This window comes from Carcharhinus amblyrhynchos, chromosome 14 (genome assembly GCF_965287045.1).
Source record: "Carcharhinus amblyrhynchos chromosome 14, sCarAmb.v2.hapA, whole genome shotgun sequence".
Taxonomy (NCBI): domain Eukaryota; kingdom Metazoa; phylum Chordata; class Chondrichthyes; order Carcharhiniformes; family Carcharhinidae; genus Carcharhinus; species Carcharhinus amblyrhynchos.
Genome location: NC_137337.1, coordinates 40530273 through 40558217, shown reverse-complemented (window position 1 = coordinate 40558217; position 27945 = coordinate 40530273). Strand labels below are relative to the sequence as shown.

Sequence of the window (27945 nt, the reverse complement as noted above, 5' to 3'; positions counted from 1 at the left end):
TGGGATGACCCATCTTTGTATCATCAGCAAATTTAGCAACCATATCTTCATTCCCTTCATCCAAGTCATTTATATAAATTGTAAAAAGTTGGAGGGCCAGAACTGATCGCTGTGGCACACCAGTCATTACCTCTTGCCAAGCAGAAAATGACCTGTAGGAGGGAAATAAAACAAGTCGAGCCTTGGAGACTGTGTTGAACTTCAAGAAAAGTTTTTATTCTACATGCATGAGGGAGAGCTGGACTCCAGCCTGAAATCTCAGGTGGCCTGCAAGTCTTTCTCTGCCTCTGCTAGATTGGTACAGGTTTTGAGTCACAAAGGTTTATATTGCATATTAATTCTTTGATTGGATGCAAGATGGTTCTTCTACTCTTGTGATGCAGACTGCATTGTTCAGTACAACTTTGCTAATCAGTTCGTCGAACAGTTCCGGTTACCTGATTATAATGTCAAAGCATTGTATTTGTCCAACAGATTTACAACAATGTATTAATCATTTTCCCCCTCCCATCTGCTCAGTGATCATGTTTTACAGAAGACTAAGACCTCCCTAGACTCTATGGAGCCTGGCTGTCTTAATGCTAGTTTTCCCATTGTTGAGATAGTTTGGAATGATCTCCTACACATTAGAAGTTGTCTGTCAACAGAGCAGGCCTCTTGCTGTCTGCGTTAGCCTTTTCCTTTGCTCTGGTTATCTGGGCTTGCTCTATGTAGCCCTGTATGTATTATACTGAAATGAAATAAAACATGAACTGACATATAAATCAAAATATAGAAGATATGATCCCTGATATTGCCCTACAACGTGACCCATTTATGCCTACTCTGTTTCCTGTTAGCCCGTCCAGTCTTCTATCCATGCCAGTATGTTACTCACCACAGCATAAATTTTGACTTTCCACAGTAACCTTTGATGTGGCACGTTATTAAATGCCTTCTGAAAATCTAAATACAGTACATCCATTGGTTCCTCTTTATCAACAACATGTTACTTCAAAGAACTCTAATTAATCCAATAAATGATTTTTTTTTCACAAAACCATGTTGATTTCTTATGATTCTGCCTGATTACCTTGAATTTTTCTATGGGCCCTGCCATATATCTTTAATAACAGCTTTTAACATTTTCCCAATGATAGATATTAAGCTAACTGACCTGTATTTTTCTGCTTTCAGTTTCTCTTCCTTTTTGAATGAAGGAGTTATTTTTGTTATTTCCCAATCTAAAGGAATCTTGCCTGAATCTAGGGAACTTTAGAAAATTAAAATGAGTGCATTAACTATCTCTGGATGAAGTCCATCAGGACCTGGTCTTGTCAACCCACAGCTCCAGTAATTTGCTCAGTACCACTTCCCTGGTGATTATAATTTTCTTGAGACCCTATCTTCTTTCCATTTCCTGATTAACAGCTATTGCTGGAATATTACTTGTACCCTTTATAGTGAAGACTGGTGTTAAATACTGTTCAATTCATCTGACATCATCTTATTTTCCATTGTTAATTCTCCAGCCTCATTTTCTATAGGACCAATGCTCACTTCATTATTTTCTTTTTTCAATATCTATAGAAACTCTTCTTATATGGCTTTATATTTATAGCCATCTTACTCTGAAATTCTAATTCTTCCCTTCTCGTTAATCTTTTCGTCATTCATTGCTGTTTTATTTCTGTCCAGTCTTCTAACTTGACACTCACCTTTGCCCAATTAAATGGTTTTTCTTTAAGTTTGATACAGGTCGGGATTCTTTGACCCTATTGCGGGGGCTCCCCTCACAGTAGATGCTGTGAGCCATTCAAACCATTGAAAATCTGGCTGGCAGGAAGAATTAGAAACTATCTTTCCCTCTTTTATTCTGAAATCAAGGATTCTATCTTGATGCTTTGTGCTCAAAATATTTCAGAGAATTTATGAAGCCCATAGATTGCTTCTGAGTAGTGATGGATATGAATTGGTCAGGTGCATAATACCATGATCTAACTCTTGTATTCTTAGTCATTAAAGATATAACACATCTTATCATTCTTGGAGGAGATCTGACAGAGCTTTAGAATACAACAGAAAAGCTTTATAAAATTAATACAGTATGCTATATTCTGCATAATTCAGTTACACCAAATGAGATCTCTGTGGATCTACGTCAGAAACTAAAGGCAAATGTAATTTTTTACTCAAATGATCATGTTTCTCACTTTGAGTACCATGTGTGAACGTCATAACTATTAATAGTTTTCTACTTCCACCGAGGTTGTACTAAAGGATTTTTTAATAAACATTAAAGATGATACACATCAATATTCTGTGTAATTTGTGTTTGTTACATAATTTACCCTTACATCCTACTCCTTATATGTTGTGACTTTATGTTTCGATATCCTTGTGCTCTTTGTAAGTGTCAGTGCACTACTTACTTCCATGCTGTGTTATCAGTGGTGCTATAGATATTGAGAGAAACAAGCACATCAGTGTTGGTAACTGATGGTCAACTCAGCCAGGTAGGTAGCAGAGGTGCCAGTCACTCAAGTTCCTGGGAAATTCATACCTCTCCAGGTAAGTGGATGGATAACTAATCTGCAGCAAATTTCTTGTGCTTTTGCTTTGTGCAGTGTGTCAGCAACAGGATACTGAAGGTATCTTTACAGTCTGAGCAAACTTGTGGAAGTTATTTTGCATAAAATTTCATTGTAATGAAGTCTTGGTCTCATAGTTATATAATGTGACTTTGAGCGAAAGATAGTTAAATAATAAAATATTCATTTAGTACTCTGAGTACAGTCTGCACACTGAAGTGAGTAGGAGTCTCATAGGGATTCTATGAGTCCACAGAATCAGTTTTCCTCAATATATATATTTTGGAAGGAAACTAACTCAGAAGTGCATGTAAGAGGATACGGTTCAAGTCTGTGCCACGACTTTGACCAGATTACCTGTGCAAAATATTTGTAAAACAAATTAGTAAAATAGAAAATATCCTGAGAAATGGATGGAAATAATTGTATGAAAACTGGTTCAGAGCAATTTAATATAATAAGCATATTTAAGAGTTTCTTCACTCAAATCTGCCAAATGGCTACAAAAGATTTTACTTTTAATCTTGGAATTTACAAAATTCCCCATCTCTGGGGGAAACCTGAAAGAAATGTTTTTACTGTTAACAACTAAAATTATTGAAATTAAATCTGTAAATTGAAAGGGGCATTCTTAATTAATAAAATGCATTCATGTGTAATGCTAATTCACGTCACTGTATTGTCATTAGCTAAAACTGGCATCTGCATGGGGATTATAGAAAAATATGAACATTTGGAAATACTGAGACAAAAGTTCTTTGCGGTTGTTATTATGGTACCATGGAGATTTGTTCACTTTAATCTAGCAGGATTTTGTAAAGCTTGTCTGAACCATTTTCAATTCTCTTTCCCTCCCCTCTCCCTATACAATAGATAGTTGCTGCAATCATGGCAATTACTGGGATTGTGATGATGGCATATGCAGATGGTTTCCACGGTGATTCAATCATTGGCGTTGCATTGGCCGTTGGATCTGCTTCCACATCAGCATTGTACAAGGTAAATGTACTAAATTGTAACTCCAGAAAAGTAATTACCTTTATGGTTTGGGGATAAAGGCTCTTAAGATTGGCATTCAGTGTCAGGTTAACATGACTGTGGCAAAGTCAATTTTGTCACACAACTTTGCTAAGTCAAGTTTTACCAGCTATGTATGCCATTCTACTTTCTCTGATGCACCCGTTATTTAGAAACGTTTTTAGAAAATTCAGGATCAACAGTGCCCATAATTTACTGGTATAAGTCCCAAATTTGAAATGATTGGAAACTCAGTGGAGTTCACTGAAAAAGCTGAATCAGTGACAGTCTGAATACGAATTCCCGAATCATTGCTGATACCAATTCCCATATTAATACTGATGCTAATCCCCAATCCAGTGCTAATGCCAATTCGCATGTTAACATTCATTATCATAGAGATGACTACTTTGTTGAGTTTACTTTGAAAACTATTCTACACGGATACTGGCTCAAAAAGATCTTTGAAGTGACAACCCTGCAGAGAGTAATTATGGAAGGTTTTCATGCTCATAGTAAGAAATGAACAATAATACTTGCTGATCTTTGTCAAATTTATTGAACAGTGGGTGGAATTTAATGCTTCCCTGGAGACAGGTTGGGAGGCAGGAAGGTGCTGTCATTTTCCTGACCTAGCTTCTATTCTCACTGTCCCCCAAGCCACTCAAAATTAAAGCTGTGTGTGAAAGATTGAGAATAACCTTTCTGTGTGAAGGTCATTTGAGCCCTTAAGAAGCCACAACTTGTGTATTGATTATTAACCTACTGCTGTTGCTGGTATCAACTAGTTGGTTTCCAAATTCATTGCTTATGGACAAAAGAATTTTTACCCGCTCTTTTTTTTTACTCGTTCTTCAGTCTTAATTTACAAAAAGGTAGGTTCAGTTAAATTAAGATTTCTTTTTTCTCGTTTTTGGCCAGCGCAGACATGATGGACTGAATGGCCACTTTCTGCACTGTATGTTTTCTATGGGTTCTACACAATCTTTAAATAAATTCACATATAACATTTAAAATAATCCAACAGTTAGATTTTACAACATATAAACACAAGATAATACCTTGGCTTCTTCCGATGTTCTCAAGTGTTGGAAGGAAGTGGTTATTTAACTTCAAGCCATCATAGAAATATATTGCAGTTTCCCTAATGTAAATAATTAGATTTGCATCAGCTAATTTAAGGCCTTAAATGCAAAAAAATAGAAATATTGGCCACAATTTTGCACCCACATTTGCCCTGGATGTAAATGGCGATCGGCCTCACTTCTGCCATTGGTATAACTGCTCGTGCTTAGGAAGGTGGGGATCCTCATAATGCATCAGCCTGTCATTAGCAGGTAGTCCTGCTGTAACCTCCCTCCCCGCTTACCAGACTATCTGGTAGCATTGGCAAGATTTACAACAGGTTTTTAAAGAGGGAACCAGGTGAAGGGAACCCGCCAGGGACACACAGATAAATACAACTCCCAGGGAGGAAAGGACATGAGGGCACTTCTCCCGCGACTGCCTCTGGCATCACCCCAGCGCTGCTGCCTGGCACTGTTGGGTTTGGGGGCTTTGGTTGGAGAGGCCCTTGAGGGGGTTTCCCTATGCCCATGGGGAGAGGGAGTGTTCCCTCTGTGCATGGGATTTTTCCATGTTCGTGGGAAGGATCCTGGTTTTTATTTCTGTTAAATCGAGGCACCATTAAAAATGGCGCCCCATTTTCTTGAAGACAGATGTTGCAGTTGGGGTGGGCTGTGCCAGTGTGATGGTGTGGGATCTTCCTCCAGCATTGTTTTTGACAAAGTTTCAAAAAAAAAGCGGGAAAAGCCTTCAATGTACCTAATGGGCAACTTTTTCCATCCAAAGTGACACTTAGGGCAGGATTTTCTGGCTGTGAACACCAAGATTGAAAAGTCCCACCCAAGGTCAATGGACCTTTAAATAGTCTGGCAAATTTTCTGTCCCACTTGCTATCATTCCTGCTATGGGCAGGATGTAAAATTCCACCCTTAGTTTCAAAAACAGACAATTCCGTCCATTATGACAACCGTGTTTTCTAAGCCAAGAGCCACAGATTACGCTTGTGGAAGTTCCAGGGGTTCACTTAACACCGTTTCACTTTACCTCCAGGTTTGCAGTATATACTCAGAAATCCCCATGATTTTCTGTTTTGTTTTGTCCTTATGGAAAGCATGGGCTTGATTTTAATCCTCAGGATGCATCTCCAGCGCACCTATTTCCAATATTAATGGAAAGGGGCTTGGGGGAACCAGGATTAACCTGCTTTCAGGAGGCAAATTGGTCTCTGCATTCGCATACGGAGACAGTGTAATATAACTTCAAGTTCTTGTGCCTGTAGACCAAATTTCCCACACATATCAGTCCAGTTTTCACTGTTATACTGCAGTATCCTTCCATTGTGTGGAGGCAAAATTTGCACAAAGTGCTCTGACTGCCTTACTAAGGTTTTATATAGATTTACCATCATTTGTCAGATCTGGAGGTGCCCTTCATTCAGTATGCTCTGGCCAGGGTCTCTAGAATGGTTGTGGTCTGCTGTGTTTTGCACAGGAGGAAGGTGCAGACTGCCTAGCATTGTCCAAGAAAGAGGAAGAGCTTGATGTGGCTAGTTTACCAGGGCTGCTGCAGATAAACAGAGTACATTAAACCATATGACACTCCAATGCTAAATCTTCTTGCCCCACACAACAGTGATAAATCTTTCCATCACAATTGCACAGTTTGCTCATCCTCCACTCCGGTGATACTATTCTCCTGAAGACTAATGTCCATTTGAAAATTAGAATGCAGCAACAGAGAAGGCAGAATAATGGAGAGTTTGAATAAAGTGCTTGATTTGTTTACAATTATAAATACGTAACAACAATGACTATTATAAACACATAAGGGAATGTGCAGCTAAGAATTCTTCCTCTTGAAGGACCTATGGGTGACCAAAGAGATTGATGAAAACTGTCATGTAGAAAAATGTTCAAAATCCACATTGCGCAAATCTTGACATTTCAATTGCTGGTGACACTAATTCAATATGAGTGATTGTTAGGTAAGGAGTTAAATGTAGCTTTTGGGGTGAATGAGATCAAAGGATGTAGGGGTAAAGAAGGTTATTGAGGTGGATGATCAGCCATGATCAAAATGAATAGCAGAAGAGGCTTGAGGGGCTAAATGCCCTACTCCTGTTCCTATTTTCAATGTTTCTACGTAAAATGCCAAGCGACGGTGTGACATCTTCTTTGTTGCCAGGTCTGTGGGAGATCCCCATCACACCATCTTCTATGTGCACCACCTTGCCGATATCCAGCACCTCATCCTCCACAACACTCAGTGTAGCAATGATTGCAGAGAAACCCCCTGAATCTTGGTTCCTTTCCTCTTCCATTAGTTGTGCTCGCTTTCTCTTCTGCAATGTGATAAAGCAGAGTTGAGTGTGAGAAGCAGAATGTGTTGAGATGATGGAATGACAACAATTATTAAGGGTGTCTGTAAGGGATCAGTATGACAGGTTAGTAAGACAAGGGTGAATATGATGTTAGATGTTCCCAGATAGGGCTGTGAAGAGGTTTCTGAAAAGAGAGGAATGAATGGAGCTTCAAGATGTGTTGTTCTGCAGAGTTTTGCAGAATAGTGATGGGGAAGTCAGAAAGTGAAAGTTGGCACATGAAAATCGATTACCACTTCCTTTTTCTGTCATTCTGAGGTCCTTAAACCTGAGACCACACTTCTGCTGCTTACTACTTTTGAGATTTCCAGCCATGCCTGTTTAGATTGTGTTGCTAGCCTTTTTCTCCCTTCTGCAGGAAACAGTACACTTCTTTGAGTCCTCACTGCCTCCAGCTTCATCTCCAGGGAATATCAGAAAACTAGGGGCAGCCTTCCCGCACTGTCTTCCATTCTTCTTCCTGCAACCTTCTAAAACAATGTTCAATGTATCCATTCCAATCCCCCCAACTGCTGCCATTGTCTCACTTATTAGAGATTCTTCATTTATAGGAGTGGGTCATCCTCATTTCCACATTCTGAGATTGGTCAGGACACCCAGAAGCAAGATGCTAATTTCATGGCTGAGTTAAACTGTAGAATTCTTGCAGTGCAGAAGGAGGCCATTCAGCTCATCGAATCTGCAAAAGAGCATCTTATCCAGGCCCACCTCTCCCTGCCCTATTCCTGTAACCCAGTGCATTTATTGTGAGTAATCCACCTAACCTAAACATCTTTGGATGTGGGAGGAAATCGGAGCATCCGGAGGAAACACAAGCAGACATGGGGAGAACGTGTAAACTCCACACAGAGAGTCACACAGGCTGGAATCGAACTCGGGTTTCCGGAGCTGTGAGGCATTAGTGCTAACTATTATGCCACCGCGTCTCCCACTGCTTCCACAATCAGGTCCCAACCTGCTGCCCTCCAACCCTCCCTCCCAAACAGACTTCTACTAAATCCCAATATGAAGGGGCAAATTCAGCTAAAATTTTGCTCATTGACACCGTTTTTTTAGCATCATCTGAAACAAAGGACACTACTCCTTCTATTCCGTATTCAAATCAATAAACTTAAGCGTTCCTAAAATAGAACTTTGAGACACCACTATCAATGTCCAATCACTGGGAACCTGACTTTAAACTTTCTCCCCAATTTTGAATTTGGTTTTCTAGCTTTCTGTTTAATCCATATCCCTTCACCCTCTGCAATCATCTGCTCTGTATATCTTTTCAAAGTTAACATACATCACATTCACTGTATTATCCATCCAGCATCTCCTCAAAAGATTATCACATGATATTCTTTTCGGAAGTTAGTGTTACTGACATTCAGTTCTTTTCTTTTTGTTTAGATATGTTGTCATTCCATTCTCGATTAAGGATCCCAATATTTTACAACCACAAATTTTAAACTGATTAACCATCTTGGAAAATAGTATTACATTTGCCACTGTCCAGTGCTGTGCCATGTATTGTCAATATAAGACTGAGATACAATTGTGAGGGTTACTGTCAATTGTTAGCTTTCCTTCTATTGGCTGTGCAACACTTTGGGATATCCTTAGGATGTAAAAGGTGCTATAGCATTAGAAGTTCTTTATCTTCTTCATATAAAAACATAAAAGGAAATGGCCAAAACACTCAATTAGAAATACTGGACTAAGAGGCTTGATCAGAGTAGAACTAGAATAGGGCCCTTAGTTTTCTAATTTCACAGCTGGCAAATTATCTTGATACTAGTTACTGCTGCAGGCCTCAAAAACCCGTATGAAGCAGGTTTCTATTTTACAAGAACAGCACAAACTATTATTAATTTGCAGAAATGATTTCCAAGGATTATTATGCCGGTATCTCCCACTATTCAATTTTATTACAAACACGTTGGAATCACCACAAGGATGTATCTTACTGATAGCTGCAGGCCAGATAGCCCATGCTGTTTCCATAGCCATACTACATTAATGAGCAGAAAAGAGATAATGAGGTCAAATTGGCATCAGTCACCAAATACCTTTCTGAGAAACCAGTTCATTTAGCTTAACTCTTGATCTTGTAACATACTCCATGCTACTACTGATTGGTTCTGTGATTTCAAATCCTAAAAAAAGGCTCAGAATAAAACAGAATGGAACTTATATTGATGCTTACAGTGTTAGAGGAGATTGGTGTACGGGGTAAAAATTTGAGTTGTTAGCACACACACAGGCAGTATCATATTGGCTGCTCATTATTCTGATAAATTCTATTCAAGTTAAAGTTAATTTATTAATCACAAGTAGGCTTACATTCACATTGCAATGAAGTTACTGTGAAAACTCCCTAGTTGCCACACCCTGGCACATGTTCAGGTACACTGAGGGAGAATTTAGCATGGCCAATTATTTAACCAGTACATCTTTGGATTGTGAGAGGAAGCCGGAGCACCTGGAGGAAACCCACTCTGACACAGGGAGAACATGCAAGCTCCACAGACAGTGACCCAAGCCAGGAATCAAACCCGTGTCCCTGACGCTGTGAGGCAGCAGTGCCAGCCATTGTGCCATCTCAAATGAATAGACCTGAACACTGGGCAGGTGTACCATAGTCTGTGACACAATATTATCCATTTTATACTAATATTCAAATCTCTACCCACTGAGGACTCTTAACATTCACACTGCCTTGCTCTCTGTTGATTGGTTAAACTTCTGTATTTTGAAAAAGTCATAGCTCACCAGGAACACCAAGGGATCTTGAAATGAAACCGATTACTCAAGCTTTAGTAAGTTGGGGAATTTCACAGTCTGCTTAATTTAGCTCTTAGCAGTGTCAGCAGCCCTTCTGAATTTAATAAATCTCCTAATAAATCTCCCAAGAGATTATACTTGCTGGAACGTAACAGCACAGATGGCTGTTAATCAATTCCTTTTGGGGCCATTGCTTCGTGATACTATATCTGTTTGGATTGAGGGAGAAAAAAATCATTTGGTGAGAAAAAATAACATTTTGTGAGAACCTGATCCATCTGCCGAGTTGCTGTAGTGTGCGTAACTGCATGGTGGTGCTTGTAAGTCAACAGAACAAATCCAAAAATTTGAGTGGAGCTGGATTACCTCAAGGAGCCCAACCTTGTATCTGGAGAAACAACAACAAAGGGTTGAATTTCCCAGATGTGTGTGCCACATGTTCCCAACTCCGCGTACTTTTCTTGGAGATGGACTTCCAGCAGCAACAACTCCTGCCCAACTGCTGCAGGTAGCCAAGTAGGCATTTATTATGGCAGTTAGCCCTATTTTGGAGCTCATGATATATGGAGTTACTTATTAGCATGAATAGAGAATTGGTTAGCTAAAAGGAAGCCAAGAGTAGAGAATGTTCGGGTGCTGGGTCCTCAACTATTTACAATCTATATCAATGACTTGGATGAAGGATTGAATGTATGGTTGCTGAATTTGCTGGTTACCCAAAGAAAGGTGGACATGGCATGCTAGACCCCAAAAGTCCAGTGGAGCACCAACAAACACTCAAGAGAGGGGCATCCTGCCCCCTACCACTCAATAATGGATCACCAACCCCCCCCACACCACGCTGGTTTGAGGGTGACTTGACCACCACCCCCCCCCCCAGCCCCCTTCCCATTCAGGCCCTGTCGCCCCTACAGAACCCTCACTTAGGCCCCTTCCCCCTCAAACCCAACTCAGACTTCATCATCCACCCAGCCCTGTCAGACTCTCTAGAGTCTCTCTGCTTCTCAGACCCCCACCCAGCCCATCTTCCCCTCAGATGCCCATTCAGGCTCCCCTTCGGGCCATGTGCTTTGGCATGCTAATTTCAGGTCACCCTGTGATCAACATCTTTATTCCTACCTGTCAGCTGTGAAAACTATGAGGTGGCCTGGTCACTTTAATCTGCATGCCCCCTGGTCACCTGGCCTTTAATATCTCCTCAGCACTCCATTCTGCAGCAGAGATTTCCCTTTCTCTCTGCCGGAAGCTGCAAGTGTGAGCAGACCACTTTGAAGTCCTCTGACAGAGAGGAGATGTCAGTCGCAGTGGGGTCAAGGAGGGAGTCCATTCTCCAGTGCTGTGCTCTCAGCCCCAATATATTCACACAGCTTTGATTTGAAGTCTTTCTAGCAAGCTGAAAACTCTGAAACCCCCTCTATTCCACTGGAAACTTCTGTCAATTTCAAAGTGCAGTGCTTTGAAAGAGGCTTCCATAGGCAGCTTAGTGTATTTCTACTCAGGCTGCAGTAAGCTGTGTTTATGTATATTTCCATACACACTTGGAGGATTCATCTCAAGTACCTCCATTAATCCTAACCACAATGCTTACATTTACTCTAAGCCTGATTGGCAGCTGTGGTTTCTTCAAAAATGTCTACAGTGGAAGAAGTTAAACCATTTATTGCTTGCTGCCTGTAGCTGCTATCCCCCTCCTCATTCTTGATAGACTAAACCGTCTGTGATATTTTAGGAAAACCTATTACACGTTGGCTTTCTCTGTACCCTTCCCATCACCCTGTTAATATCTGCCTTGCAACCTGGTAGAAATGCTAATTAGTTATCCCACAAACCCCTATTGTCTTTTATCTCATATGTAAATGGATAATTTAAAACACAATTGTTTGCTACCCAACATTATTAACAGTTTTCTGAGACTTTGTGGACTCACAGTTTATCCACTGTCGCAGACAGGATGCTGCTCTTGTCTTCAAGATTTCTTCCACTTTCTTCCCAGTTAAACAACCTGTCCCCCATTAATCTCTAACAATCAAACCACCCAGACTTGCTGCCAGGCAGGTATCTGATTAGGTCACATTACCCTTCCATTTTAAATGAAAGATATAGGGCGAGACTTTTCCCTTGGCAGATATGGCGATTCGTTCAAATTCCAAATGACTTTGATGGGACCGGAAGATCCTGTCAAGGGAGGGGCCAGATAATCCCACCCATCTTTTAAGTCTCATAATTGTAACAACAATATGGAGAGCATTCCCCTATACTATATTCTCTGATTGTACAGGAACAGGACTGAATATGACATGGAACCAGAAGACGCTCAAACTTAGCCAATTCATATTTACTCTGACCATGTAAAATTAAGCATCACTGTTTCATGCAATTTGAACTGTTATGTGCCAGAAAAGTGGACCTTGACTTAGCAATTCCAATGACTCTCATCTGGTTTTAGGGTTGTACATACTGGTGGCCAGCTGGGAGGTCAAAGAAGATGCAGACACTCAAAATTAACCTGCACTCAATTGACTCTCGCATCAAAATATCTAACAATGGGACTATTCTTTCAGAAATGCAACTTTTGATTGTATCCTTGTGTAATTTTTATTCTTGTTTCTCCTTTGATCAATGTTATGGCTACCCTGTCAAATGGCCCTTGACCTCTTATCCTTGGTTCATAACAAATAAAAATAGTTACTTGCTCTCAGTGAGTAGGACTAAATGCACAATCCATGACTGCATGAACGTTGGCAAGTCAAATGAAATAAACTAACTTATTAGAATACACGTGTTGCTATGAGATTGATTGATCGTTGTCATCACAAGATTGAATTATCACTAAGGATGGAAAAAACAATGGCTGTTTAGTCTTGAAAGGAAATAATTCTGTGGTAACTGTGTTGAACTATGTAAAATATAAGAACAGCACAGAAAGGATTCATTGCTTCAAATTAAAACAATTATTGCTTCAACTTAAAATATGACTAAGACAAAAAAGGAAGTATCTACTGAATCACAAAATAATTACCGAGAGGAAAGCTGTTTGACCTGTGATCATGATCCGAAAGTCTCGCCATTGCAGCATTCCATTGATCCTTACTCCATTTCATGTACTGATAGCTGTTAATATGAATACAAACTTAAATCAGGACTACATTTACCATTTTACTGGTCTATACTTTGGATTCTTTCCTGACAGCTATAGTGTAATTTATAGTAATTTTGCATATGATTTGCAATTTTTGTAAGAGGCAAGATTAGGATGTAGAAATTTAAAATGTCACAATGATGACATTTCTACTTGTGATATATATAAATGATTTGGAAGAAGGTGTAACTGGTACGATCAGTAAGTTTGCAGACGACACAAAGATGGCTGGACTTGCAGATAGCGATGAACATTGTCAGAGAATACAGCAGGATATAGATAGGCTGGAAAATTGGGCGGAGAAATGGCAGATGGAATTTAATCCAGATAAATGCAAAGTGATGCATTTTGGTCGAACTAATGTAGGGGGGAGCGATACAATAAATGGCAGAACCATCAAGAGTATAGACACACAGAGGGACCTGGGTGTGCAAGTCCATAGATCCTTGAAGGTGGCATCACAGATGGAGAAGGTGGTGAAGAAGGCATATGGCGTGCTTGCCTTCATAGGATGGGGTATAGAGTATACAAATTGGTGTCTGATGTTACAGCTGTATAGAACGTTGATTAGGCCACATTTGGAGTACTGCGTCCAGTTCTGGTCTCCACACTACCAGAAAGACGTGGAGGCTTTGGAGAGAGTACAGAAAAGGTTTACCAGGATGTTGCCTGGTATGGAGGGTCTTAGCTATGAGGAGAGATTGGGTAAACTGGGGATGTTCTCCCTGGAAAGATGGAGAATGAGGGGAGACCTAATAGAAGTGTATAAAATTTATGAAGGGCATAGATAAGGTGAACAGTGGGAAGCTTTTTCCCAGGTCGGAGATGATGAACATGAGGGATCAGAGGTTCAAGGTGAGGAGGGCGAGGTTTAACTCAGATATCAGAGGGACGTATTTTACACAGAGGGTGGTGGGGGCCTGGAATGCATTGCCAAGCAGGGTGGTGGAGGTGGACACGCTGGGATTGTTTAAGACTTATCTGGATAGCCACATGAACTGACTGGGAATGAAGGGATACAAGCAAATGATTTAGTTGGACCAATGAGGGCGCAGGCTTGGAAGGCCTGTTTCCTGTGCTCTATTGTTCTTTGTTCTTCAATGCAGTTTGGGATGTTTTTCTGTGATTGGGTCCTTTCTCGGGTAGGATTGAAGAAATTTTACTTCCCTTTGTTTTATTTCCCAGAACAAACATCCTAACCTGGAAAAAGTAAATATATCAAAAACTTGATTTGCAGGATGGAAAAGGCTGAATAAAATAATGTATCAATTTGTCAAGATTGTACCATGCAAGTGATGCAAAAACATATTTTGAGATGATTTAATGCAAATTAATTCATATTTCTAATAAATAAGTTTGGTGATATAATTTATGCTGTTCTGAAAATATTTTAAGAGCACAACTGTGTTGATTTGAAGGCTTTTTTATAGTTCATGAGATACAAGAGGACGAATTTGCTGTAGAGTTTTCATTGGTTGATTTCTACTGACTCTTTGAAACTAGATCTTGGAAAGTGTTTTCTACTGACTCTTCAAAACTAGATTGTATCTTGGTGTTAAAACTGGTTTCAACCCTTCAATTTATTGATGTCACCATATTCATTATTACTAGTTCTAATGAAATGATTCTATAATTACAATAATAACTTTAATTTATTGTTATTCTAGAATCACATTGACGATTTATTCTGAAAAACATGGACCATGTTTTCAATGCACATGTTAATTCCAACAACATTGTTACTTTTGGTCTGAAGGTTGGAAGACTAAGATAGACTAAGATAGTCTTCTTGCTGGAAAACAAGGCTCACTTGTGCCTCAAATAGGGAATGGCCAACAAGTTTTAATAGCAATAATCAAAGTATGTGCAGAATGTACAACACCATTATAAACAATAAATGATTAATTTTTGGTCGAGGTACACATTCCTGCTCCCTAGTTGGTCTCTTTCTTTTGGAGGGATCAGCTAGAGCATGGGTCTGGTAACGCTTCTCTCAGCAGTTAAATTTCATATCCTATACGTTGCCCTTTGATAATCAAAGTAGTTTTTTTTATCCTCGACAATAGTGAAATGTTATTGCTGGTGTACGTAGGCCCTTCTCCATATTTGTAAAGTACACAATGAATACAGATATTGGGTAACTACACTTCAAACATTGGTTGATTAAATAGTTGATTGCAATTTGCTTTTACCATTAAATAAATCTTATTCAGGAGTTTCTGATGAACATACACCATTACAAAATGGCCTCATTTTGATTTTCTTATGTCTTCCAGGTTCTATTTAAAATGTTTCTTGGAAGTGCAAATTTTGGAGAAGCTGCCTATTTCATTTCTACGCTAGGTTTCTTCAATTTAATTTTCATATCATCTGCACCAGTTATACTGTATTTTACGAAAGTGGAGTACTGGTCCTCATTTTCTGCTTTGCCTTGGGCTTACCTCTGTGGTATTGCTGGCCTTTGGTTAGGTATGTGATTTAATGCTTCTTTAATATACTTTGGAAAACTATTCGTTTTAATAATCCTGAAAGTAACAAAACAAATCTTAGAAAACCTGTATTACAATTTGTTTCATGATTTTTAAGTTTTAATTGCACATTTACAATATTCGGATAAATAAGATTTAGTGAATCAGAATGCACAATTCAGTGTAATGCTAAAAAACTGTAGTTATCATTGAACACATTTACACAGTGAAAGCAGTTATTACAATATGTTTTGATGAGTAAGATTTTATGATCCTTAGTGCACAATTCAGTGTAATTTTAGAGAACTCTAATTATCATTGAACACATTTACACAGTGAAAGCAGTTGTCACAGTATAGTTTGTTTCCAAAACCAACATTCTATATAAACTGTTGTGTGAATTAGTGTCCGTGAAGTAAGTTGTTTTAGATGAACAACATTGAGGACCCTAAAGGACTGTCCTTAGCATCCCTTAATTAATCATAAAGCTCATGCTAATATTTATTATGTCTCATTTCTAAGTATACACATGCTAGACAAAGAAGTTAAAATATACAAAGTTTTTCTTAAACTCCCTCTATTAGATATCCAGTCATATGTTAATTTTCTACTCTAAAATAATTACTTTGCAAATGCTAGAAACACTCAGAACGTCAGGCCGCATCTGTGGAGAAGGAGATAGACTTAATGGGTGGAATTTTCCAGCTTTGATACCAATGAGCAGCGCTGCAGTTGGCTTGGGAAAATTTGGAGAGCCATTGACTTTTAATAACTCTCCAAATGTTCCTGTCCTGCCCACAACAATGCTTTTTAGTGCTGGGGCTGGATATTCCCACCCAACGTTTCAGTTCAGTGACCTTTCTTGACTGATAACATTTCAAAAGTAGTTAGTTAACTGTGAAGAATATTGAGACGTCCTAAGTGCTTGGAAATGCTATTGAAATGCAAGTTATTTTTCATGTATTCAGTTTATAATTCTTAATTTAAAAAAGATCATTTCACAAAAGAATGCTTATTCCTTTATTTGAATTATAACTTCTAATTAACCATTAGGGCAAGTATTCTAAATAGAAGAGGTCTAAGTTCTGAACATCCATTAGGGTGGTCACAGAATGGGTAGGTGGCGGTTTGATGGGGTGCTTCTTAATGCATTGGTACGCAGTTGCTGCAGCTGACCCTACTGAAGGTGAGAGGGCAGTGGGGTAGGACAAATGCCCATTGGCATTGTGGGAATGTCACCAATATCTCCAAAAACACCAGTGAAACTAGGCCAGTGGGTTGTGGGGACAGGCAGGGAGGGTGCCAATAGGCATTTGAGTTCAGGTAGCTGAAGACCAGCGCTATAGTTTTCACTTTTCAGTCGGTGCTGATATCACAGGATGAAGTAGATACACAGGTTCTCCAGGTGAAGTTTTGAATTCTTCTAACAGAGTCAGGTTTGGTGGACAGACTACGGTTCTCCCAGGAGGAACCTGCTTCTTGGTGGCTTGCCAGTTGAATGTGACAACTGCAAATTGCCTCTAAGACTCAAAGATACAATGTTAAAACTGTCCGAAAGGCCAGAGGCATGGACGATGTGACATGGCTTGTTAATAGTTAATTGCAGCTTAACGAGTAGTTTGTGTGCTTTTGGCCAGAATTCCATTGCTCCTCCTTAGGATCGAGGTGAGGTAGTTGTTGACATCTCTTTTCCGTATAATGAGTTTTGATCTCTATTGTGATAGCTCGGGATGAGGGAATCAGTTTTCTTACACTTCCTCTGCTTTCAATAATTACAAGAGGTTTGTACAATGAAGTGTGAAATTCCAGAAGCTGAGAAAAGAATCATTTTGTTCTTGATGTCGCTGGGGACAGCCCCCAGACAATAGACCAGCCTTGTGTTAGGTGACTTGTAGCAGCCATCTATTTGTTCAGTAGAAGAGTCAGTTTCAAAAAAATAGCAATAAGGATAAATTTTTTGAATGTACAGGACAGAATTTCACTAGTTCGTCCCAACCATCAATGGGCAGAGTGAGCCGTAAAATCGCGTAAGAGCTGAGAAATCAAAATCATGCTGGATTTCTTGGCTCTCGCGATCTTACAGGAGCTGGATTTCCAGCAACGTTAGCCTCTCACCCATTTCTAGCAAGAGACTGAATAATGTAATTAAATTTGTTTAAATGAAGATTTGCATCTGTCTAATGAGCCCTGCGCTGAATCATCCAAATTGCCTGCGATCGGTGTGGCAGGAAGGGAGGCCCGCTGCCACTCCTGCAATCAGTAGGGTGAGAGAGGGGGACCTGCTGCTATGCTGCATCAGATTGGTGGGGTGGGCAATCGCTCAGGGCAGCGGGGGCTATATTTCCAGACAGTGTGGGGCTCACAATCGGCCACACGCCCCTGTGATTGCAGCGGGGCAGGGATTGTGTTCAGGCTGACTATAGCAGTTAGATCTCTTTCTCTATCAGTCCTTTGCTGTCGCTATTGTGTATATGCAGCATCAGAGGTCTGCACATGCCCAATAGCTGCCCCTGCTGCTGGCTAATGAATTAAGACTTGCCCACTACCTATGGCACTAGAAATGCTCTAGCCATCTTTTCAATGCACTGTGTGCACTAGATGGTGTTGTCAGACTTTTCACTGCACTAGATGGGGCATAAAAATGCATCCAAAATTTTCCCATCCTGCCCGCTATGGGAATCATTGTGTGTATGTGGATGGATGGGGGAGGAGAAGCTGCCATGCAAAACTTCATTGACTTCTGGTGGGATTTTATGGTTTTGGGGCGAGCATGGCTGGAAAATTGGGCCCTATGAGTTAAGAAACTTCTCCTTAATTCAGTCCTAAATGATCAGCTCCTTATCGTGATACTCTGTCCCCATGTTCTGGATTCCTCAGCCACAGGAAACAGCCATTTGATATCCACCCTGTCAGGCCCCTTCAGAATGGGTTGAGAGTGGGTTTAAGGGAGGGAGGAAGGGAGTAGAAAGGAAGGTAGCGCTGCCCTCAGTGTCCTTGAACTGCTCTGTTGTTGCAAACTTGGTTTAAGGAAGTGTCACAGTTCAGTGACCACTTCCTTGATGAAGCATAGCCACAGCAGACACTACGGCTGGCTGAGGTGGAGAAGAGTTCTCAATGACAGTAGGTGGGTCTGACCTTCTGTTAAGAGTCTGCCACCTCCTCCTCCTGTAAACAGCTACTCCTATCTTCCATCTCTGCTCCATGTGCACAACGTGCTACAAACAAATTAAGCAGCAACTATAGCTGCCATGATTGGGAACAAGTTTTCTGTGTAGGCATCTTTCAAATCCATACTCTCCCTGCTAAAGTGCAGCACCACTCCTCCTTGAGTGAAAATTTTGTGGGTTTCTCCACAAACACAATACACAGTGCTTTCCACCAAATCTGCAACAGCAAAGGAAAGTCAAAAACATCTCACCTGAAAGTTGAGGTGGTCTTTTTAAATAAGATCAGTAAGGATTCCCTCACATGTGCGTGTTTAAGGAAGGGCATTAATAGAACCTGCAGTTCAGTGCCAAATCTGCATTAGACATTGGCTAACATCATAATCTTTCCACTCTGCATGCTTCCAACAACAGTTAAAACCTGAAGGAATGAGACAATACACTTTCGAAGGTAAATATTAATGCTGGATAGTTTGTTGTCAGTAATTAATGCTTTCTACACTCTGAAAAATTCAATTACAGTTGAATGGACAAGCTTAACTTTCTGATTAGCTTAGTGGGTAACTAGTTGCCAAATATCACAATGTTGCATCTTTCTGTGTTTCATTGGTGAGTCTCTTGGCAAGGTACCGTTAGAACGAAGTTTGTGCTGGAGCAGGGAAACTTGTGCAGACACTTTCTGACGTAGATTTTTATGCAGTTGCTGGAAGTTGCTATCTGATTTACTCTTTATAATGGCAGTGCCATTAGCCTCATTGACCCATATTTCATAATGAGAATAACAATATGTTTCATCTATCTAAATTTTATTAAAAAATGCTTTGACTGAAGAGTTCTCACAGGTTTTAACAGAAAGAATTATTATTGAGTTGCACAGGATTCCAATTATCCATTACTGCTGTTTCCATTGATGATACTGGGCTTGGGCATGGGCCAGTTATATTCTTCAAGAAGGTAAATGTTGACCCTCTGTAGTCTTATTTTAGCATAAAACAAGTTGGATTTGGTTGAAATCCACGCCCATTGAAACAACAGCTCATCAGTTTTCAAAGTCACATTGCTGTCTACTTAGTCAACAAAATAACTGATATCTTCCTCAGAGTGCAAAGGATGGAAATCATTAGTATTAGACTCATTTTAATTTCTTTCTTTGTACAGCTTTCAATATTCTCGTGAATGTTGGTGTTGTATTAACATATCCTCTGCTCATTTCAATTGGAACTGTACTGAGTGTCCCTGGAAATGCAGGTAATGTTTTCTTCACTGTGCATTACTCTCCTGTTCTTTCTCTATTAAGATAAATTACCAAATTGTTTTTCTTATCCTCTTGGATATAAAGGTTTTTTTTCCACAAACTGTCCAACTCACTTGCTCTCATGCTTGCTCTCACGCTTGCTCTCACACTCGCTTTTTGGGTACAGTTGTATGCTTCAGGTCAAATGGCTGGTATTTATCTGCATGTGAAAAAACAGTGATTTTTAGCTAAGATCTGAACCAGCAGAAAAGTAATACCATTATAAATGACATTAATTACTCTGGGTTAGGGAAGAAAAAGGAAACCATCCATCACACCAAACAGCTACTAGTGGCCTTTGATTGAGAGGCTATGAGCTCAGCTATTCACAATTGAACAGACAAAATGGCCAAAAAATATGCATGAAGAAAAATGCAACTCAAACAAGCTAAAAACATAATGCATCACATCCAGCCTCAATACAGTTAAACATGATTTGTGAGGAACATCAAATGGAGTTTGAAAATCCACTTCCTTAAACCAGTCTTTAATGGTGATGCGACATTTCTGAGGCAAACCATGGAAAATAAAAAGAAGAAAGGTTGAGTCTTGTTGGGTGATGTTTGCTCACTTTATAAACCTTCATAGGTCTACAACATGAGCTCCTCAAATTGCCACTATTGGCCAATCAGGAGGTGCAATCTTCACAGTCCTGGTGCATCTGTAGGGTAGTGAGTTTGCCATTCTCTTTGCCTTCATCAGTAGTACACAAGCACAACCACTGAAGCAAAAAATAGCCCTTTAATTGCTATGTTAATCAACTGTAATACTCATTGTGAAGACTCTGTTGGCCTTATATCAGGAACCTCAGGTTTTTTACCTTCTATCATGATTTTGAACACTTCCATCAATTCCCCGCTCAATCTTCTTTGAGAATAGGTTCTCCAGTCTAACTCCATAACCAAAGTTTCTCATTCCAGTAACCATCCTTATCAAATTTTTTCTTCATCTTATCCAAATCCTTCACGAAGTGTGATGCTCAGAATTGAACACAATACTCCAATGGAGGCTGTACCAGCATTTTACAAAGGTTTGTCATAACTTCCTCGCTTTTGTACTCTATGCCTCTGTTTAAAAAGTTCAGGATCCTGTACAAAAGCAAACTATTATGGATGCTGGAAATCTGAAATAAAAACTAAAATTGCTGGAAAAACTCGCAGGTAAGGCAGTATCTGTGGAGAGAAACAGAGTTAATAATGTTTCAGATAGTGTGACTTTTCATCTTCTGATGTCACTAATATTTATCAAGAAGAGAATTGGTCCCTCTACTGACTGCTGATGAACCCCACCTACCTCCAGTCCAAAGAAGAAGTCAGGGAAGAGAACGTGAAGCAGCCAGAGCTCCTTCACCGAGTAGCTGTCAGTGACCTCTGCATGAAAATTATATATGAAAGCTATTCTCTGCTTCAAATCACTCAGCTAAGTTTGCATCCATGTTGCCACTGCCGCTGAGCTTCAACTTTGCCCATTCCTGCCTGACTGCCCACGCCAGTCATTTTATGGTTTGGGCAATGTATTGTTGGAGTCAATTAACTTGTTAACAAACTCAGTTGACCCTTGATTATTTATTTAAATATCAGGGTGAACTACTGATTTTGGTGCCTCTGTTATGGGAGTGAGTTCTGTGGTGGGATTGGCTGCTGGGAAAACACGCCTCACAGGGGCACATAAAACCGAACCCCTAATTTACATTTGGATGACATACTCAAATAAGTTAGATATAAAATGCAACATGCTAAAGCTATACAAAAGGAAACAATAGGATCCTTTTTGGATCGATTTTGAGATATTTCTGAATAAATTGCATTTGGTTTTCCGTAACTATGTCAGGTTAGGCTGCATTTAATTTGGTAACATTAGTAATATGTTGTACAGGAACATTTTAACTGAATTCAGACATCTTTTCCACACAGCTGTCGACCTTATGAAACATGAAGTAATATTCAGTATGGTGAGGTTGACTGCAACTTCTATCATATGCATCGGCTTCCTGCTTATGCTTCTTCCTGAAGAATGGGATGAAATAACTTTAAGGTTTATTAACAGATTAAAGGAGAAGAAAAATGAAGAACAAACAGAAGACACCACAGAGTCCAGTGTCCACACTCGGAGCAGAAGCAGAGCAAATGGAACAGTTTCAATTCCTTTAGCTTAAAAGCAGCTAAGTTTTTAAATGCACGAAGATGTATATTCTGTGAATATAATTTAGTTTTGTGAGACTTAGTATGCTATTATGACAGTATTACTTTTTGAAGCAAAGATCTATGGTATACAATACAAATATGATACAGTTAATAAATTATAAAGAATACATTATTGCAGTTTAAACTTTATAAGATTACATGGGAATGGGTGTTAATGTCTAATAAAGTTTTTGTAAAGGTCCTTGCATTGGGTTTTTTTATGATTTATCTAATGATACAGTTCTTTGGTTAAAAAGAGCATTTTTTCTTTTTGATTGTTGTTACTGCATTCAATTGTATTCTAACACAATCAAATTAAAAGACTTATAGAGCACATGTGAGAGTGTCCTGCTTTGTCATGTATGGATCATACTCTGACTTATTTGAATACCGTTCAATTGCTGCAGTTAATGGATGGGAAATTTGTACAGACAATTCATTATAATGAGATGTGCACACAGCTAATGCTGCCCATTTTGCTTATTGACAGAGGGGGTTGTTTGGGGGTTGTGGGCAGGAAATCAGAATTCACTGACACCACTTAAAGGCTACCTTTTAAAGTAGAGATGTAATATACCTAGAGGCAGCAGGACATATTTGAAACTGGATGACATGACTGGTTTCTCACATGCAACGTGGGAGACCATTGTTCAGATAGTTGGCAAGAGGAGAGAGATCTTGCATTCCTTAGAGGTGGGGGTACAGAAAGTGCTCCGTTCAATAAATGCATTGATAATGGGGAGAGATAACTCTGGGGAGGAGTTGCACCTGGGACCTGGCTGCAATGGTAAAATAAGTTTAATGACCTTCCCTGGATTGTCAAGGCAAGGCTTCTACCTCTCAGCTCAGTTTATCTCTGTTCATATCTGTACCAGCTATAACTCCACCACTCCTAATCTCCCTTTCTTCTACTTCAGTGCAGAGGTTGTGACCAAGGTCTGTCAGCTGCTGCAGACAAAGGTTGGGCCCCAAACCAGTCACAAGGTGATCCATTCTGTGACTGCCACTATGGTCTTGAATTTCTATTCCACATTGGTTTTGGTTAGAGTATATCTGCAGAAATTGTTTATGTTAGTGGAAGGATCAGTAATCATAGGATACTGATTTAAGATAATTGTCAAATAATCTTTAGGGATTGGTGGAGGGGCCAGGTGGAAGATGAGAATTTATTTCACTCAGTGAGTTGTTACCTGGAAATGGATTCAATAATAACTCCCAAAAGGGAAGGGGTATATTCTGGAAAAAAGACTTGCTGGCCTAGAAGGAAATATCAGGGATGTGAGACTGAAATGCTGACATAGCCATAGTGGACTGAATTACTAAAATCACTGCTATATGAGTCAATGAATCCATACATTTCTTCTGCCAATTTTAGAAAGATAATTCTACATAGCTGAAACCAGCCTTCAAATTCTTAATATTCCCTATTCCCCTAACTGTAGCAACACTGAATGTCAGGATATATATTCATAAAATCATAAAATGAATACAGCACAGAAGGAGACCATTCAGCCTGTCATGTCCATAATTGTCCTCTGCAGCAGCAATTCACCTAGTGCTACTTCGTCACCTTTTCCTTGTAGTTATTCATTTTCCTTCTTAGGATTGAACTTCATTATGAATGCCTCCACCACGCACTCAGACAGTTATTCCAGATCCTAGCCACTCGCTGCATGAAAACATTTTAATTCATGTCACCTTGGCCTCTTTTGCCATTTACCTTATATCTGCACCTTCTGATTCCTTATTTTATTGACTAGTCACTAGTAGGGTTTACATTAACACTGCAATGAAGTTACTGTAAAATTCCCTTAGTTGCTACACTCCGGCGCCTGTTCGGGCCAATGCACCTAACCATTTTGTCCACTGCTGGGAAGCTATATCCACACCCCTCATTTCTGTTCACTTCTATCTGATTTCCATTCAACCTCCTGCCGTAAGCAAAATGGAGCCCTAAATCAGGGATAGATAATCCTTCCTGTGATTATCAAGGCCACTCTTTCCTGAATTTCTGTTCCACATTGGTTTTGTGGAATGGACTGAAGAAGCTGTTCCCTGTCGCGGGATCATGATTGTGCAATGTTCTTATTATTTTATACTTCACTGGGCAGTCATTAAAATAAAAATAATCAGAGAACATTAATTTAAGTTAATTGTAAGATGAATTAAGATAAATGGAAGCTTTCACTTGCTGTGACTTCTCAATCATCAGAATGGATCTCAAACTGACTGACTCTGCTTGGAATGCTGGATTTATCAAAGATAACATGAATAAGCTTGAGAATGTTCAGCAATGAGCTCTGAAATGGATCCTGGGAAGCGTGTACCAAAGCTACTCTGACATAATCAAACTGAATATGTGTCCCCTTGCTGAAAGGTAGAAAATGTTCTGACTGGACTTCATTAGAAAACTCTTGAATCCCAACTCCCATTCCCCCCACCTCATGCCACAATTACATGATGGAAATAAGGAGAAAATACCCTGTTTACTCAAATAAGATATGAAATGAATAGACAACTAGACAGTCCAATTCCCTGTTTTATAAATATATACATTTTTGGGAATTCAATGAATTCAATCTAAAACATTTGAAATATAGACTTTAATACAAAATATGGAGTGCAGTAGAGCTTTCATTTCTGTTCTGTAAATTAAGGAGACCTGGATTTTGCAATGGAGTGATTGGAATTTTCTATTTTCTTTCTTTAAGTGCTAGCTGAGGCGAGAAAAACAGTGTGCAGCACATCAGCCGCACAACTGGCTTTTCTCACCATATTTTCCAGCACTTTGATCCATCCCATCAATGTCTATAGCATTTTGCGTGGCTCGTCCATCCCATCAGGGGGCTCTCCTTCAATGGAATTGGAAGATCCCTTTAGTGGGAAGAGCCAGAAAATCCCACCCCATTTCCTGAATTATGAATCCTGTTTCATTTGTATAGCCATCTCAATTTGGCACCTTTTGCCAAGATGACATTTTAATAAAGCATTCCTTCTATCTCCAAGGGAATAGTCCAACTGCTCCAATCTGTCTACATAACTGAAGTTCCTCATCCCTGGAATCAATTTTGCGACTTTTTTGCACTCCAGTATGTCTCCAGATCCTTCCGAAAGTGTGGTGCCCTGAATTGGACACAATATTCCAGCTGAGACTGAATTAGTATTTTATACAGGTTAACGGTAACTTCCTTGTTTTTGTAATCTATTGCCCATATTTATAAAGGCCAGGATGCAGTATGCTTTATTAATCGTTCTTATGACCTGTTCTGCCACATTCAATGAAATGTGCTCATTGACATGCAGGTCATTCTGCCCCTGCACCTCCTTTAGAATTGTATACCCTTTCGTTTTATATTGTCTCTGCACATTCTTCCTACCAAAACAAATTACTTTACACTTTACCGTATTAGATTTTATTTGCCATTTGTCCATCCATTTCATCAACTTTTTACCTCATGAAGTTCTACACTTTCCTCCTTACAGTGCACAGGACTTCCAAGTTTGGTGTCATTCAAAAATATTGAAATTATGGCCTTTACACCAAGGTTTACATCATTCGTGTATATCAGACAGAGCAAAATTACTAACACTGTCACCTGGGGAATTCCACTAGAAAACTCACTCCAATCCAAAACAAAACATTTACCACTGCTCTGTTTGCTGTCACATAGTAACAGGAATAGGCCATTCAGCCCATTGAGCCCATCCCGCCATTCAACACGATTGTGGCTAATCATCCAGTTAAATGCCTTTTTTCCACACTGTCCCATATCCTTTTATGTTAAGTAAAGTTTATTTATTTATAAGTCACAAGGAAGATTTATATTAACACTGCAATGAAGTTACTCTGAAATTCCCTGAATCGCCACAGTCCAGCACCTGTTTGGGGCAATGCACCTAACCAGCACGTCTTTCAGAATGTGGGAGGAAACCGGAGCACCTGGAGGAAACCCATATAGACATGGCATTTAGAGATAGTCAAACTCAGCTTTAAACATACTGAATGGCTGTGTTTTCACAGCCCTTTGTGGTAGTGAATTCCAAAAATTCACAATCATCCGAGTAAAGAAATTTCTCCTAATTTCAGTCAAAAATGGCTTCCCCTTTATTTTGAAATTATAACACCTGATTATAGACTCTCCAACATTTCACCTCCATCTATCTTGTCTATCCCTTCAAGTATTTTGTATGTTTCAATGTGATCACGTCTCATTCTTCAATTCCCTTAATATCTCTTCATAGGACAGTTCTCAGAGACTGTATCCCAGCTCCCAATTTAACAGCTACCCTAAATCTCACCGCCCCCCACCTCAAGTCCCCTCAATACTCAGATCCCCATGTCATCCCATGCTCCTGCCATCTAATCTAAATAAACATTCATTCAAAACTCATTCAAAATTGATACTGAAAAAAATTGCTCCCCTTGCCAATTGGGGAGGTTGATATTTCTGTTGGGTGGAAGGTTGCTGTGATTAAAACACCCTTTAGAAATGGTGCCTGGTCTCCGTGAACTTAGGCTGGCCAGCATGTTTTACATTCTGCATATTCTAAATACTAAAAGAGCTGGATTCCACCAGACGGGCATTGCCAGTGCCAGAGGGAAAGGGTTTTCCCATGCAAGACCTTAGCATTTATGGCAGAGCAACTGGCAGATACTTAAAGCATAGAACTATATTACAAAACCGTTAGGCTTTTCATTCAAAATTGCTTAATTAAGACTCTGCTGGAACACAAGTTCATCAGTGTGTGGAAATAGAAGCTACTTCAATGAACAACTCCATGGTTCAACAGTTTGATGAAAAATAACAACAGCTGAACTAAATGGCCATTATGAGCAGCTTGTTAACAGGCCTTGTGAACAACTTTGACTATAAATAAATGGTGAAGGGACAGACACAAATTAATGAAACTTCTGCAACTTAACTTTGAAGCTCAGATGTCCTTAGCCTTTTGACTAAGATCAAACGTCAGATCAAGCCCAAGATCAGATGAAATTCTTTTCTTGTCAGCTTGGATCCTTTGTGACCCTTTTGTGGGGACCACGAGTTGGATTCAATTTGAAGTAACATTGTTTCTTTGGAGAAAGCAAAGCTTGCCAAGCGTACTCTGCAAATTGGCTTTTTATCTTTAAGAAAGGAATGTTTCTTGAGATAATGCAACTAATCAGGGAGAACAGTGTAGAGTGAGGTAAGGAAAGAGCGATGTGGGACCTAGATCTGATTAATCAAGGACAGATAGTACATACAAAAGCTCAGGAAGCAGGTGAATGACATTAAAAGCAGGATTTACACAAAGACCTTAACATTTTATAGAAATTATAAAAAAAGTTAATCTTCATTGGACAAAAAACCCTTATCAATAATCCATCCAGGTCCACTGTTGAAAAACGGTATAAATCAGAGATTTTGGGACACATTGGTACAGTAGATGATGGGGAGAAACTCCCAAAGAAAGTAAGTCTTGGGTAGTTGGAGAAGTCGTGGAGTAGAATTCTCCCATTTTGAGACTAAGTGCAGTGGCAAGTGAATCTAGTGACGCCTGTCCCACTGAATGGCCAGAATGATTAGATTTGATTTGAATTATTGTTGTCACATGTATTATAATACAGTAAAAAGTATTGTTTCTTGCATGCCATTCAGACAAAGCACATAGAGAAGGAAAGGAGAGAGTGCAGACTGCAGTGTCATAGCTAGGGTGTGGAGAAAGATCAACTTAATGCAAGGTAAGTCCATTCAAAAGTCTGATGGCATCAGGGAAGAAACTTCTTAGTGCATGTCCTCAGATTTTTGTATCTTTTTCCTGACAGAAGAAGGTGGAAGAGAGAATGTCTGGGGTGTGTGTGGTGAGATGCTGCGCCAGATTCTGTGCTTGGAACCTCATTGATTATGCACAGGTAAGT

General features: G+C 39.6%; 1 protein-coding gene and 1 long non-coding RNA gene across 7 annotated transcripts in view; one reads left to right on the top strand and one right to left on the bottom strand.

Moving 5' to 3' along the window:
• Positions 1-22644, top strand: part of slc35f4 (solute carrier family 35 member F4) — a 218450-nt gene extending 195806 nt beyond the window's left edge. For 2 of the 3 annotated variants that reach the window (XM_080202761.1, XM_080202762.1), the window contains exons 4-7: positions 3444-3569; positions 15214-15406; positions 19728-19817; positions 21777-22644. In XM_080202761.1, coding sequence (XP_080058887.1) covers positions 3444-3569; positions 15214-15406; positions 19728-19817; positions 21777-22018 — 651 coding nt within the window. In that variant the 3' untranslated portion in view covers positions 22019-22644. The remainder of the gene's footprint in view (positions 1-3443; positions 3570-15213; positions 15407-19727; positions 19818-21776) is intronic. The other variant, XM_080202763.1, reaches the window with a different exon arrangement.
• The window catches only part of LOC145352630 (uncharacterized), a 77218-nt gene continuing 49898 nt past the window's right edge, over positions 626-27945 (bottom strand). For 2 of the 4 annotated variants that reach the window (XR_013888561.1, XR_013888558.1), the window contains 4 exons: positions 19938-20023; positions 18824-18990; positions 15379-17307; positions 644-730 (listed from right to left, as the gene is read on the bottom strand). This is a non-coding gene — a long non-coding RNA (uncharacterized LOC145352630). Of the gene's footprint in view, positions 731-15378; positions 17308-18006; positions 18991-19937; positions 20024-27945 lie in introns of those variants that run through there. The other 2 variants (XR_013888560.1, XR_013888559.1) reach the window with 2 other exon arrangements.